The sequence below is a fragment of the Gobius niger genome (genome assembly GCF_951799975.1).
Source record: "Gobius niger genome assembly, chromosome: 2".
Classification (NCBI taxonomy): domain Eukaryota; kingdom Metazoa; phylum Chordata; class Actinopteri; order Gobiiformes; family Gobiidae; genus Gobius; species Gobius niger.
Genome location: NC_136853.1, coordinates 19,173,693 through 19,186,628, shown reverse-complemented (window position 1 = coordinate 19,186,628; position 12,936 = coordinate 19,173,693). Strand labels below are relative to the sequence as shown.

Below are 12,936 nucleotides of genomic sequence, written 5' to 3'. Positions count from 1 at the left end.
AAATTAATTTACTGAAAACGTTATGGAATAAGATGCCTTTTGAAATTATATACAACTGTAACTTGATATCTTTTGACATGGTGTGAAATTAACTTTTCGAAATTCCAATCTTTGATATTAGTAATTAAAGAATACAAGTTAAGCAAGCCAGTTGATGTTAGACATTAGTCAAGTTTTACCTTTGTATATTTGCAGAACTGAGCAGTAAAAGATGGACACAAAGGAAATTTGCATCACACAACTGCCACATACAATAATTAATGATTAGATGGAAAGTGCACATTGCATAGTTCTCATCTTTTGAAGTAGATTTCCACCCCCGTTAGTAATCAGTAATTGTTCTGATCTGTTTTGTGCTTTTGATTTCACTTAAAATCTTTGCTGTGAGGAAAAGGATGTGGCTTTTAACATTTTCTCACCACATGATTTCCAGGCGACAGTTGTTTTTCACTTTGCTCGTCATCGCGTTCATTCTTGGTCAGAGTTGAGTGAGGCTCTTGCGTTTGCTTTGGTTTAAAGTTTTATAGACATTTGCTTGTGACATTTTCTAACATCAGCACTGTAAAATGTGGAAAAAGACTCTCTTGCATTTGTTGATTTATCTTTCCCCTCCCTCCCCAAAAGGTTTTTGGGTGTGATCTTGACGTGTGTGCTTGGCGTACACAGATTTGTTATTTCCCAAAGTGCATTGTTTCCAGATATGTACATGTTTACCCACAAAAAAGGGCTATAACTGTTAATGTGACATCCATTTGTTCCCCTGTCCAGCCCCCTCAGATTTCAGAGTCTAAGCAGGGTAGGGCCTTGTTAGTACCTGGCTCGGAGAGCACCAGGGATCACCAGGTCAGGAGTGTGTTGGTGCAGATGAGTCTACCCCAGGGGAAACTGTGGAAAATCCCCCGTCCTCTTGTGTGAAGCGCTTCGGGTGACTCGTCTTCTGAAAAGCGCTATATACAAATAAGATTGTTTCTACTCAACGGGCACAACGAATTGAATTTTTACCGGCAGCCAGAAGTCTCAGCACCGTGTGTCCTTTTCATATTTATGTATTGTTTTCCCATGCTCAGGGTACCTTAATGAAAAATGTGGCACAGCTGAACCACACATCACACATCTCGATAAGCCAAAGGAAATCTGTTAGTTTGAATCTTCTTAATGCTTCTTTCATATTAGTTGGTTACTCTTGGCTATGCAAAAACTTGACAAGACTGTTGAATGCTGCTCCCCTTCTCCCCCCCCTTTTGTGAGTACTAGTATGAGCAATATAGATGTTCACTTTCTAACTTGTGGCTCTACGCTGAAGTGTAATAATCCTGGATTTGTGTGTAAACAAAAAAAAAAGTAGTGTGTATTATATCCGACGTGGCAGTGGTTTCAGTATTTCTACTGTGAGAAATTCTGTTATTCCCCAATTATTCTACTCCTGACTTGTGTTGATATTTGCTTTAGATGTTACTGGGTGAGGATTGTAAGAGTGTGTTGACTTACATGGTGTCCCGTGTGCAGACATGTGTTGCACTCATTCATTTTGAGTGTTTTTTTCTTTCTGTTCTGTCCATTATTTTCAGATTAAATGTCTAACATTGCCTTTTAATCCAGTTATTCAATCGCTATTACTTTTCTAAATGTGTACTCATGAACGACCTCAACCTGGAACACAGTCAGCAATTCGTAATCCTGACCTCAAAAGATCCCCCAAAAGTTGGTTGCACATTTTCACATGATACATGGAGGTGCCATGGTTTATATTTTGTTTTGTTTGTTTTTTTGCCAAAATGAAATGCCCTGGTTAGTAGTGGGTGAACCCAATTGTTCAAGTTGTGTAAATCTAATAATGAATGCACTGAAGACGAGCTTTGTTTTAGTTAAAAAAAAAAGTCTACTGTGTACTCTTTAGGTCATCATTTGTATTTTATTTTTATAATAAAAACATTGACTCTCTATTGACTGTATCAGTACTGCTTTGTTGTTGTCAGATCAATGAATTTCGGATCAATGAAGATCTTTTTATTGCTTTGATTGAATTTGATCAATGTAACACTTTTTTTTTTAAAGAATCCAAGCAGTGAATGTCAAAAAGTTTGGAGAAGATTTGTAAAACATTAAAATTATACATGAAGTTTATAAAAAAATCTCACAATAGAAAAAGAGAAACTGTATGTATATGGTAACTTATTGCAGACATATAAAAAAATATTGGATGACAACAAATAAAGTAATAGAAAAAAAAGGATTTCTCCCATAAGAATTAAAAATGTAATTTTAGTGTTGGTCCTAAATTAGCTAACCAGTTACCCAATGTTGAAAATATTAAGTTTCCTTCTTCTAATATCAACACAATTTCTAAATGGACTATCTCAAGGTGATGTTTTAGAAATAGTTCTAGTAAAAAAAAAAAGTTTGACATGTGGCTCATTAAGGAAGTCATCCATTGTGGCTTGTTCCCGATCAAAGGAAAATAGCCAAAGTGATTACAATTGTCAAAAGTGTTAATAAACAACTTTTATCGACAAATTTCACTGCGCCACGATTTAAAAAAATATTAGAGAAACTGTTTGCAGTTAGACTTTCTTTTATCAACAAATGATTTATTGAACCGTTATGGGCAAACCTTTGTGATGCAAAGGCCACATTAGGTTTTCAAACTCCCCAAGCATTTCAAGCAAGTACAATTCTGAATTTCTGACAAATCGCCCCAAACACTTTATACAAAAGTGCAACAAAAACAGTTCAAGTCAGTCAAAGTATATTGTTCTCAGGTTTGGCCAATTTGAAGGAAGGGCCCGGCTAGGTGAGCTGCATTTGGCCCCCAGGCTTTAGTTTGTCCACCTCTGCTTTAGAAGCAGTCGTTTAACATCCTTGGCAGTGATGGAAATTGAAACATGTTGCGACAGCTTTGTAGAGTGTGTTTGTTGATTGGTGAGAAATTAGAAAATAAATGTTAAAGTATGGGATAATAATAAAAAAGATTAAGCAGATGGATGAGTGATTACCTCAAGCATGTATGAAATAAAAGATATTTTGTCTGTAAGGCACCAAATAAATGTTTTTACTGGATGACGTACATTAGTCATGTGGTAAGGTTATTCAGCATCAGTCACTCTATGGTTTAGGCATAAATAGCCTATTCCTTTTTTGGTTGAAATATTTTTTGTTACTTGAAAATTGCATTGGTTAAATCAAAATGCACCAATCAACCAAAAATAAACCATTCATTCAAATACATTCTGATAAGTTGCATATAAATCTGTAGTAAATCGCATTTGGTGTAATGACAGAAAATTATTTGAGTACATGATATTCTTGTAGCCTACAACCTTAAAATAAAATAGATGTATGGCATATATTGACTGTTCTGTTTAATTTTACATATATTTATTTATTATTAAATTTTGAGGTACAACCAGCAAACACTACTATAAAAAAAGAAAGTGATTTGCATAATAAATATTCACAACACGGTCTATATAATGTGGAGGAAAGCGGCCCACCTATAAAAAACAAGTGAGGCATGCAGGAGTGCAAAGCAGGGGTCACTCCTGACACCTATTGAAATAAAACCAAACTCAATAGCTTATTGTGGCTTCAAGACAGAACGCTGCAGAGTTGTAAAATAAATAAATAAATATACTATATACACAAGTGCATGCAAATACTAGCATTTCAGCATTACTTTTATATATTGTGTGTGGTTCCTGGAGGAATCTGTTCGATTTGTCTGCATAAGCTCTCAGTCTTAAGAAACAGCTCTGGCTCACCTGTACACACAGGAGGAAGTTATCTAATGGGGTCACATGACCTGACAGCGTTGAAAACTTTTAAGAATTCAAGCAATAGCAGTAAAGCAATTATCAATAGACATTTTACATTGCAAATCAAAACACTTTACACAAAACATACACCCCTTTTATCATTCTTGGACTGGGAGATCCTATCCTTTAAAAGGACATCTCAAAAATAGACTTTCTGAACATCGATCTAACATAAGTGACCAAGATCCTAAAAGCCCAGTAGCAGCTTCTCATTATCCCTTCATAATGAGAGCACATTAACTCAGTGACTGCCAATGACGATTACTAAAGAATGGAAAGATGTACAAACAAACTTTTATTTTAGATGAAAGAAGAGTCTAATGTTTCTTTTGATGGGTTTTGTGTTGACATAGACCTAAATTTTCTGTGGGTCTTGAAAAACAGTCAAAATCCTGAAAAACCTCTGGCAGTGGAGAGCGCTCTGATTTGAAAATGGCTGTCAATAAGTTTAGGGAATCCCACAAAAAAAAACTCTCAAATAGAGGCGAGGACATAGATTTCTCACTATTGAAAAGAGAAGCCTTCTGGATATATACTCTTGATATACAGAGCCCTAAAGGTCAACAATGAGCAGTTCATCCTAGCACCTTTTAACTTTATAACTTGTACTGCTATGCTCACACCCATACTCCAGTGTTTGTTTATTGTTTAATTATACTTTCACTGCAATAGTGCTGTCAATATTTGTAAATGTTCTATCCTGGGGCATCTTACCTCTGTAAATATTAGTACCTCCATGTAAATATTAGGAAATGTTGGTATTATCCAGTATTTTCTTTGACTATGTTGTGGTAGCTGTGGTCCACTGCTTTCAGATGTGCCAGTTCACACCTCAAGTCTATATTCCTTTCCTGTTATTGTCTTTAAACTTTGTAACGCTGTCAGATCGTGTGCCAGAGCTGTTTCTCAAGTCTGGTGAAAGGATGACACCCGAAACGAGAGCAATGAAAAGTTTGGTGGAGCATTACAGTTGTCTAGTCTAGATCTAGTCCTTTGTTTTTTCACTTCACCGTTTTTCGATCCAGCCGAAACCTGTGGACGTGTGTGTCTTTTTCCTAAAACAGCTCTCAGTCGTCCATCCGCTGACAGTGTTGCTTTGGATGAGAGACGAAACATCCTGCATTTTAGAAATCTTCACTCTTCAGCAGCAGCAGGTTGTAAACGGTAAGGCTGAGCTGGCGTGCTCAGGTAGAAGTCGCCAGTCACACTTTCTGTAGATTATTAGCACACCTGGAGAATGGCTTTTGGTCGCGCCGTGTCTAGTCATCTCCAGAGCCAACATTATTCTCACGGGGAGTTCTAGTAGAGCGCAGATGTGTGTCTGTGGGGTCAATAGAAGCGCTTGCGTCTCGTCTCGCTCCAGTGGCTATAAAACACTACTCCAATAACGATTAGAAAAATAGAACCCAGCATAGAAAAAAGCACGGTGAAAAAAATGGCTACGCTGCTCATCCCCTCTTCATAATCAGTCACTGTAACACAGACATTTTATGAACAAACCATTCACACACAGCGACTCGAATGAAGACTGAAACACTGCTTACATCGTAGTAGTTCTAGATTATCAACACTTGGTATTTTCACTTCCTCTTCATCATCCACATATGTTTTACTTAGCACTGTGATTTGATACAGCTTCATGGAAATGATGTCATGATGATCTACAAAGTAAAAAGTTCATTATGGGTCGTCATTGGTTTGGTATTTGTTTGTGGTTCTGTGTTAACCTGAAAGGTCTCCCGTCAATGCTGAAGCTCCAAAGTAGTAACCATGAGGCAGGCGCACCCCTGGTATGTCCAAGCAGTCCCTCCACTCATGCTGTCCGTCTATGTCTATCATTACCTAATAGGATTAAATCATGTTTAGACGTTTTTAACACAACTGTGTGTGTTTCTTACCGTTAGCCTGCGGCTGACGTATCGAATGAAAAGAAAAGTATCGTGTTTGAGGTTGCGGACCATGGCGTTGCAGCCCCCCAGCTCACTGGGCCGACCGTCTCTTTCATGGTCGTAGCTGACGGTGCCATTACCAACCATGGCCAAAACAAATGGAAAAATCCTCTTGATGCCGCAACAAAACATTACATCGTCTTTTTATTATTCAGTGAATTTGTAAAATAAAAGATATTTACGTAATAATCACCTCGGTGCGAGGAGTATATCTTTTCTTCTGAGCCTGTTAACAATAATAAGCAATTTGTCAATGTTTTAATGTAATCCTAGCATTTTTTATTATCATTATTCACACATGCCTCCAGTTGTTTTTCCTCATTTGGATATGTATCAACAAACACACCAAGACCAGTGAAGTTGTCCTTGTTTCCAAATACAGGACCTGCCAACCACAAAATAAAGACATTTAAGAGCACAGTACAGACACTGAATATCCTGCGAGTTACCATAGTGATCAGACCTTTCTGCATTCTTTCTTTGGTGTACCAAATTGCCAGACCGTCACCATTCAGGTTCTTCTTTCCCTGACCATGAATTTTAAAGTGCACCTGCATCTCCCAGTCTTTAAGATGACAAGGCTAGAAACATAAGTCAGACATTATACGCAAATCTATTACAAAAGAAGATGTTAGTGAGCCAGGCTAAAACAAGTATAAACTATTTTCACTATTTCTAACATTGGCAAAATCAGGGCTACTCTAGAACGGCCAGGTGCTTCAGCGGGGATTGGACGCTCAAGTATATAGCCCTTATTCGCATGTGTGCGCCTTCACATAGAATACACAGACACTTTTGATCTGACTGTAGCTTTATACCTGTGATCAGCCCATATCTGTTTATTGTTGTTTTAAAGAGTAACTAAACACCAAATCCACTTTTTTTTGCTGATAAACGGTCTAAATGGTTGTTGAATAGAGTTAGCTACATGTCCCAGTCAATATGTTGACATTTGGGGCAAACTTGTTCAAAATCTCACTTTTGTGTCTAAAACCGCAGGGTTAGCGCCTCTACTGGTTTCACGCAGCAACTACATTTGATATTTTGCGGTTGGAGGAGAGTGTGTCCACGGCGTCCACAAAACGTCATCAGTTCTGCCTCTGTGCCTCTGTGGCCCCGCCCACACACGCCTCCGCCTCCGTCACGTAGCAACCAGGACACGCGTCGCGCACACACCGCCTGAGCTCATGAGTCAAACCAGTAGATGGCGCCCCTGCGATGCTCACACTTCGGCTGAGGTGGTGTAGAGGAATAAATCCCTTAGAAAAGCTACTGTGCGATGCTCTCTCTCTGTTCGCAGTCACTGACAGCGAGCGAGTCGTCTACCAGAGGCCATCTTTTTTTTTTTTTTCGTAGGATAGTTGCTACTAGTGATGCGCGGGTTGCGGGTTCCACCGTCGTCTTTACAGCAGGTTTTTGGCGTAAATATACGTCGGATTTTCATAAAACAAGCAGCGTTTTGCAGCTTGTGATCCAGAGAACGCTTTTGTGGAGCTTATGTCTCCTGTTTTCCACCGTATGTGCGGCTGTGTGTGACTTCGCGTTAGGCTGACCTCGGCTCTCTCCCTCTTGCCCAGCGCTCTTCGGAGGGAGAGAGAGCGCGCGCGATGACACGCCGGTGCTGTTCATACGGATCATATTTGTAACGCGTAATATTTAATGGTTGCGGGTGCGGGGCGGGGCGGGTTGTAAAAATAGAACAACGTTGCGGGGCGGGCTGGGTCGGGTTAGAACCTGCTCCAAATGCGGACCCGCGGGTTGAAAAAAACCCTGACCCGCATCACTAGTTGCTACATCAAGCAATCACAAGTCATGAGAGTGCACCAACTCTCCTACGAAAAAATAAACCTTGCGCACAGTCGTGACAGCGGTAACAGCAGTCTGTCAGTCCTGTCAGATCTAGGGGCTTGGTCTGAGACTGTCAACAGAGCAGACCCCGCCTACACACTCACCCACCTCGTCTCCCCCAAAGCCTCCGAGACCACCCCTTTCTCAGCACTTTTTGACTTTAGTTTGTGGGTGGGGAAAGGCTCTGCCACGCCCGTTGAGTTGCACTTTAAGTAAATTGACAACTCATTTTTCCTATACATACATAATACATGTTATCTACACACATTCAGACACATATAGATATACTTTGTAAACGTACCGAAATCAGGTAAAACTTTACAGAGAAGAACTAAATGAGCCACTCACCATGCGGCTCCACACCGCCCCCTGCCTACTTTGCATGTCAGGTGTGAGCCGCACCTGCTCAGTGGTTACCATGGCGTCCCCCATCAGCTCCCAGTGGGAGGAGCCAAAGGATCCCACAGCTGTAACAAGACCCACCATCATTATCATCACCACTGACCACACACGCATGAAAGCGATCTAATGCAGCCAACAAACAAGAATACAGGACTTGTAACATTAAACTTTTAACCAACTACACAACAGGGGTTCCATTTGTCCCTTTACACAAACAGACAAAGGCAAACTGACAACAAAACAAGAAAGTCCACTTTTACGCACCACAGTCACATATCTATACATTTCTGAATAGCTTACAGAGGCGGACAGGCTACCTTGGTAAGGCTTGGAGAGAGAGAACTCTCGCTTTAAGAATTCCTCCATCTCGTGGTCATCGTCAGAGAAACTGCAACCGATGTGTAAAAACGCAAAAGTTACAGTGCAGTACAATATAAAATACATTCTGGCGCATCTAAATAAGCTGCTAAACATTTTGGAAACGCTCAGATGCTCGTTCGTGCCACTGTCAGCAGCCATTGCGGTCAAAACACATGCTTCTCATGCGGTGCTCCTATTGGTTCATCGTATTGCATGGCCGATTCCCATTGGTATATTTTGGACGGTCGGTCCAACCCTAGCCTAGTACTTTCTCCGAGTAATATTGTGTTAAATCTATGGTTGCAGTTTAGTAAAAAGCCAAGTGGTCACATGTCTCTGTTGATTGTTGGCTGGTCTCTGATCTTAAACGTTAGAGTCTGTTTTCCACAGCACAGATCGATGCACATGTCACACAACTGTTTTTTATTACATTTTAGGCAGGCAAGAATGAGATTCATATTTTCCTCTTGCAATAATCCAAATCTGCCACTGGAGTGCGCCACTGGGGCACGTCTGAAACCAGGAAGGGATCCAGCGGACGCCCCCTTCACGGTCACCTCTTACTGTAGACTTTTTCAGCACTACATACACGTAATGTAAAAATAGCATCGGGGGATGGAGTAAAGAAAGACATGGATTCCACTGAAGAAAACCCCGCTAAACAGGTCGATATCTACCGTGACACTTGGGTTCGCTTTCTTGGTAAGTGCATATCTTAATGATATTTTATATCGTACAAATAGGCAAGCGTGCTATTTTAGGGGGTCCTTTTACCCTTCGCCCATGAACAGTCCTGACCTCGCAGCTCAGCTGTGCTAGCTAAGCTAGGACAACATAACTTTCTTTTCTTTCATTGCAATGAAAACATGGATGAAAACATGGATGGGATTGACTATTTCGCGTAACCAGAAAGAATTCAATGACAGATTCACGACGCTAAAACCTTTATTTGCGCAAATGTACATTATTCTCCTTTGAATGTCAGAGTGTCAGAGCTTTGCCAATAGTGAGGAAGATACAGTTTATGAACAAGTTGAGGCAGTGTTCCCAATCCTAACACAATGCACATTACGCGCGTGAACCAACATTTCCAATAATAATAATAATAATAATAATAATAATAATAATAATAATAATAATAATAATAATAATAATAATAATAATATTTTTTATTATTATTATTATTATTATTATTATTATTATTATTATTATTATTATTATGTTTGTTGTTGTTAACATTGAAGCAGTGATAAATTAACAGTAAGTAATTAATTAATTAATAAACAAACAAACAGGAGAGCTCTTTCTTTTGGGGTTGATGGGGCTGATAAAGACTTCTTTATGAATATTTCCAAACACAAAATCCAGGGCACTCTGGTTTATAGAAAAAAGTCAAAGCCTTTTTGTCTCTCAGACATTTATGCACCAACACCTTTAGGCCCAGCATGGCCTTCCATAGAGTGCAAAACATTACGTGAATTACAATAATGTTACTTACTGTTACATGTAAAGTATATGTTTATGTAACGCTTGCACGTTTTTTTATAGGCTATGCCAATGAGGTTGGGGAGGCATTTCGTGCCCTGGTCCCTGTGAGCTTCGTATGGGGCAGTTACGTTGTTGCCACTACTTATGTCACTGCTGATGCTGTGGACAAAGGGAAGAAAGCAGCCAAGGCAAGATATTTTTGAATGCAAAAGATACATCAAAAGAAATTCTTAATCAGCAACGACTGTTTTTTGTGTCCTTTCCAGAGTCACGGGGATAAACCAGGGAAGGCCACCCGTGTTGCAGTTGCTGTGGTTGACACATTTGTGTGGCAGGCTTTGGCATCTGTCATTATTCCTGGTTTTACCATAAATCGTGTATGTGCAGCGTCGTTGCATTTACTTGGTAAGACCACCAGATGGCCCCTGTCAGTCCGCAAATGGACCACTACAGCTATTGGGCTGTCCACCATCCCCTTCATTATTACCCCTATAGACAGGTGAGTAGTCTTTCACCAACAGTTGAATTCAGCAGTGTTTTAACAGCATCTTAACACCTGTAACATGCCATTGCCTTCAGATCAGTGGATTACCTGCTGGATTCAAGCCTAAGAAAAGTCTACGGTGAAGGAGAAAAGCATGAGTGAGATTAATGGCCCACTGTGCAAAATGTTTCAGCTCTCAGGGTTTTTGGGGTTGTCCTTGCAATTGCACAAGTTGGTGAACAAGAATGTCACCGATTGCAAATGTAGGAGTAATATTGTCTTTTTAGGTTTGTTTTTCTTTGACAAAGAAGATATGCATTTAACTTTCAGAATAGTGTAGTTTTTGTTTATGCTTATCTTATTTGGTGTTACTTGGAAAAGCTTCAAGCTTCTCCTTCAAAGGGAAATTGCTGTCACTTGGTTCTGCAAATGCACAATTTACAGACTGAACCGCCTCTTGAGTTTACACTGTAAAGACCCTTTATTCTCTCCGTAGTTTAGCCGTCAGCCTTCAGATATGACAACACTTACCTCTTTTTGTCCATTTTGTCTATTTTCTTCTGTTACAGTTTCTTTATAAAGCGGCCTTTACTTTTTCTACGTGTGTTGGGTTTAGTTAGATGAATGGATGCTTAATCTTTTTGGGAATCATGCAAAATAGTTTATTGTGAAAAATAAGTAACGTCTGCAAAGAATGGCACTGTGAAATGAATGGGAAGAATTTGTGTCACTGTCTGCCAGCATAGACTATTTGTGTCAGATCAGGATGTCAGTTAAACAAATGTAAGACATCTTTGGAATTATACTGTACAATTAAAAGGGCACTGTATCTATTTAACAGTTTTTTCTTTTGGCATTCACAATATGATCAGTTTTGGAAAGTGTATCTCCCTCTCTCCCTCCCCCTCTCTTTCACTCTCTCTCTTGCTCTCTCTCTCTCTCTGTGTCTGTTAATCTACCATTGATTACCATTGACAGATGTTTTTAAGTGAAATGAAACCTTATGCATGTTAAACTTACAACTGTGACAGTTGTCATTGTTTTTATTACAAAGAGCCAACAATTTTTCAAAGTCGTTGAAAATCTTGTGAAAATAGAGACGACTCGGAGCCATAACAAACGTTTTGGTGAACTACATTTGTATTACGTTTGTGCTGCATATAAATAAGGGTTACTTTCTGGGAAAATAGTGAAATTCAGCCTTTGTAGCAGTTAGGTCATATTGAAAACATAGTTTATTTCCAAATAAATATTTTGAAAGAATATTGGCTGCTGAGTTTTGCTTTTACTAATAAACCGACAGTTCAGTAATCTCTGACTTGGGCGTCTGCCTTACGGTCCATCTCCGCTCATCTCTCACCACATTTCCTCAGACTTGGCTTGTGAAAGACTCTGAAGCTGATGGTTTGTCTTGTTTGAGAGAAGGGGGCACAGCTGATGCCAGTTCGCTAATGAAGAGGCTTCATAAAGCTCAGAGAGCAGACATGGACAAGTGCGACCATGTTCACCACAGGGCTTGTGTTGTTGGCTCTTCTGGCCTCATCATGTGGTGAATCAGGTAAGGGACCAAATAGGATTATCTCACATTTTACCCAAGAAAAATATAATAGTTTTAGTAAATGGTGTTAATCCAGACTTGGCTACTGGAATTAAATGTAACGGCAAAGTATTACATTTGCAAACCAATTCTTGTTTTTTTCCCTGTGAGAATGTGTTGTGTTGGTCTAGTCTGCAAATTGATAGAGAAAACTTGATCTCTATTTTCAAAAGTAACTTGAGTAAACTTTCAGCAAACTCTTTGCTTTAGGCAAGTCTGTCAATGATCTCGACCAGCTAATTGATGAGTCATTAAATAAAATGAAAAAGCTGGCTGCAGAGGAAGCTCCTTCATGGCCGGAAACCTATGAAGAAATGTTTGGGCTCCCTGATGAAACCACTTCCCCTGAGCCACAGATTACAAAAGAACAAGGTTTGATTGTGGAAAATGTTGTGTCATATTTTACTTTCTCCTGACTTGTTTCTTGTTTTCAGCAGGCAACTCTGCTGTGTGGAAGGTGCTGCTTTTTGTCGCCGTCTTGCTGCTTGCGCTGGTGGGAGTTTTGAGCACGGTCTACTACCTGTGTGTTTGGAGAGGAGGCAGGATGCACTACGAGCCTCAGAAGGACATCTCCACTTGAACTATGTGTTTGGTCTGAGTAATGCAGTTCACGTTGCTATGCCTACCTATGAAGTGTATTAAAGTTTGGAGAATTGAATCTTATCATTTCCTACATTATTGGTTCTGAAGCTTTTCACACCTAAGTTGGCCAAAGAACACTGTTTGCCCCAGATCTAGACCTGGTCTAAAACCGGACTGTACCAGGTCAAAACGTGCAGCCTTGGGCAGGGGTTCTTAAACGACAAGACCAACAGATTTGGGGGTCTTTACCACCAGGGTTAATTTTGACAACTTTTTTTAGTTTCAGTCTTTTGACTTAAATGGAATATAATGTTTGAGATTTAGTCTCTCCAATTTTTTGTATTTAGTTTTAGTCGAAATTTAAGCCCAATTCAACTTCACATACTTCTGTTCTCTTAACTCCTGGTCCTTCTC

The 12,936-nt window shown here is 39.7% G+C and overlaps 2 protein-coding genes across 3 annotated transcripts; one reads left to right on the top strand and one right to left on the bottom strand.

Moving 5' to 3' along the window:
* Positions 1 to 4,953: 4,953 nt before the first annotated feature.
* lman2la (lectin, mannose-binding 2-like a) lies at positions 4,954 to 8,529 on the bottom strand. Of its 2 annotated transcripts, XM_079581202.1 has the most exons (9): positions 8,329 to 8,529; positions 7,958 to 8,076; positions 6,225 to 6,342; positions 6,058 to 6,146; positions 5,955 to 5,981; positions 5,711 to 5,872; positions 5,540 to 5,654; positions 5,357 to 5,473; positions 4,954 to 5,284 (listed from the first exon to the last, which is right to left on the bottom strand). In XM_079581202.1, the coding sequence occupies exons 1-9, from the start codon at positions 8,483 to 8,485 to the stop codon at positions 5,142 to 5,144; spliced, it is 1,047 nt and encodes a 348-aa protein (XP_079437328.1). In that variant the 5' UTR covers positions 8,486 to 8,529; the 3' UTR covers positions 4,954 to 5,141. The 2 variants fall into 2 exon arrangements, with proteins under 2 accessions (XP_079437328.1, XP_079437327.1); XM_079581201.1 differs by lacking the exon at positions 5,955 to 5,981 and having other exon boundaries at positions 5,711 to 5,901; positions 6,060 to 6,146.
* Positions 8,530 to 8,920: 391 nt separating this feature from the next.
* On the top strand, positions 8,921 to 11,275 carry mtfp1 (mitochondrial fission process 1). Its single transcript, XM_079551973.1, has 4 exons — positions 8,921 to 9,073; positions 9,920 to 10,047; positions 10,126 to 10,358; positions 10,439 to 11,275. Exons 1-4 carry the CDS (start codon positions 9,004 to 9,006, stop codon positions 10,503 to 10,505), a joined length of 498 nt encoding a protein of 165 aa, XP_079408099.1. The 5' UTR covers positions 8,921 to 9,003; the 3' UTR covers positions 10,506 to 11,275.
* Positions 11,276 to 12,936: the final 1,661 nt, after the last annotated feature.

Excerpts from the sequence above, each read along its gene's own strand:
- lman2la (XM_079581202.1), bottom strand. The coding sequence starts at position 8,485 with ATGTTTAGCAGCTTATTTAGATGCGCCAGAATGTATTTTATATTGTAC. Across the intron at positions 5,873-5,954 it reads GATATACTCCTCGCACCGAG|AGGATTTTTCCATTTGTTTT; the intron begins GTGATTATTACG and ends TGCGGCATCAAG. Across the intron at positions 5,285-5,356 it reads TAATCTAGAACTACTACGAT|TGACTGATTATGAAGAGGGG; the intron begins GTAAGCAGTGTT and ends TCTGTGTTACAG.
- mtfp1 (XM_079551973.1), top strand. The coding sequence starts at position 9,004 with ATGGATTCCACTGAAGAAAACCCCGCTAAACAGGTCGATATCTACCGT. Across the intron at positions 9,074-9,919 it reads CACTTGGGTTCGCTTTCTTG|GCTATGCCAATGAGGTTGGG; the intron begins GTAAGTGCATAT and ends GTTTTTTTATAG. Across the intron at positions 10,048-10,125 it reads AAGGGAAGAAAGCAGCCAAG|AGTCACGGGGATAAACCAGG; the intron begins GCAAGATATTTT and ends TGTCCTTTCCAG.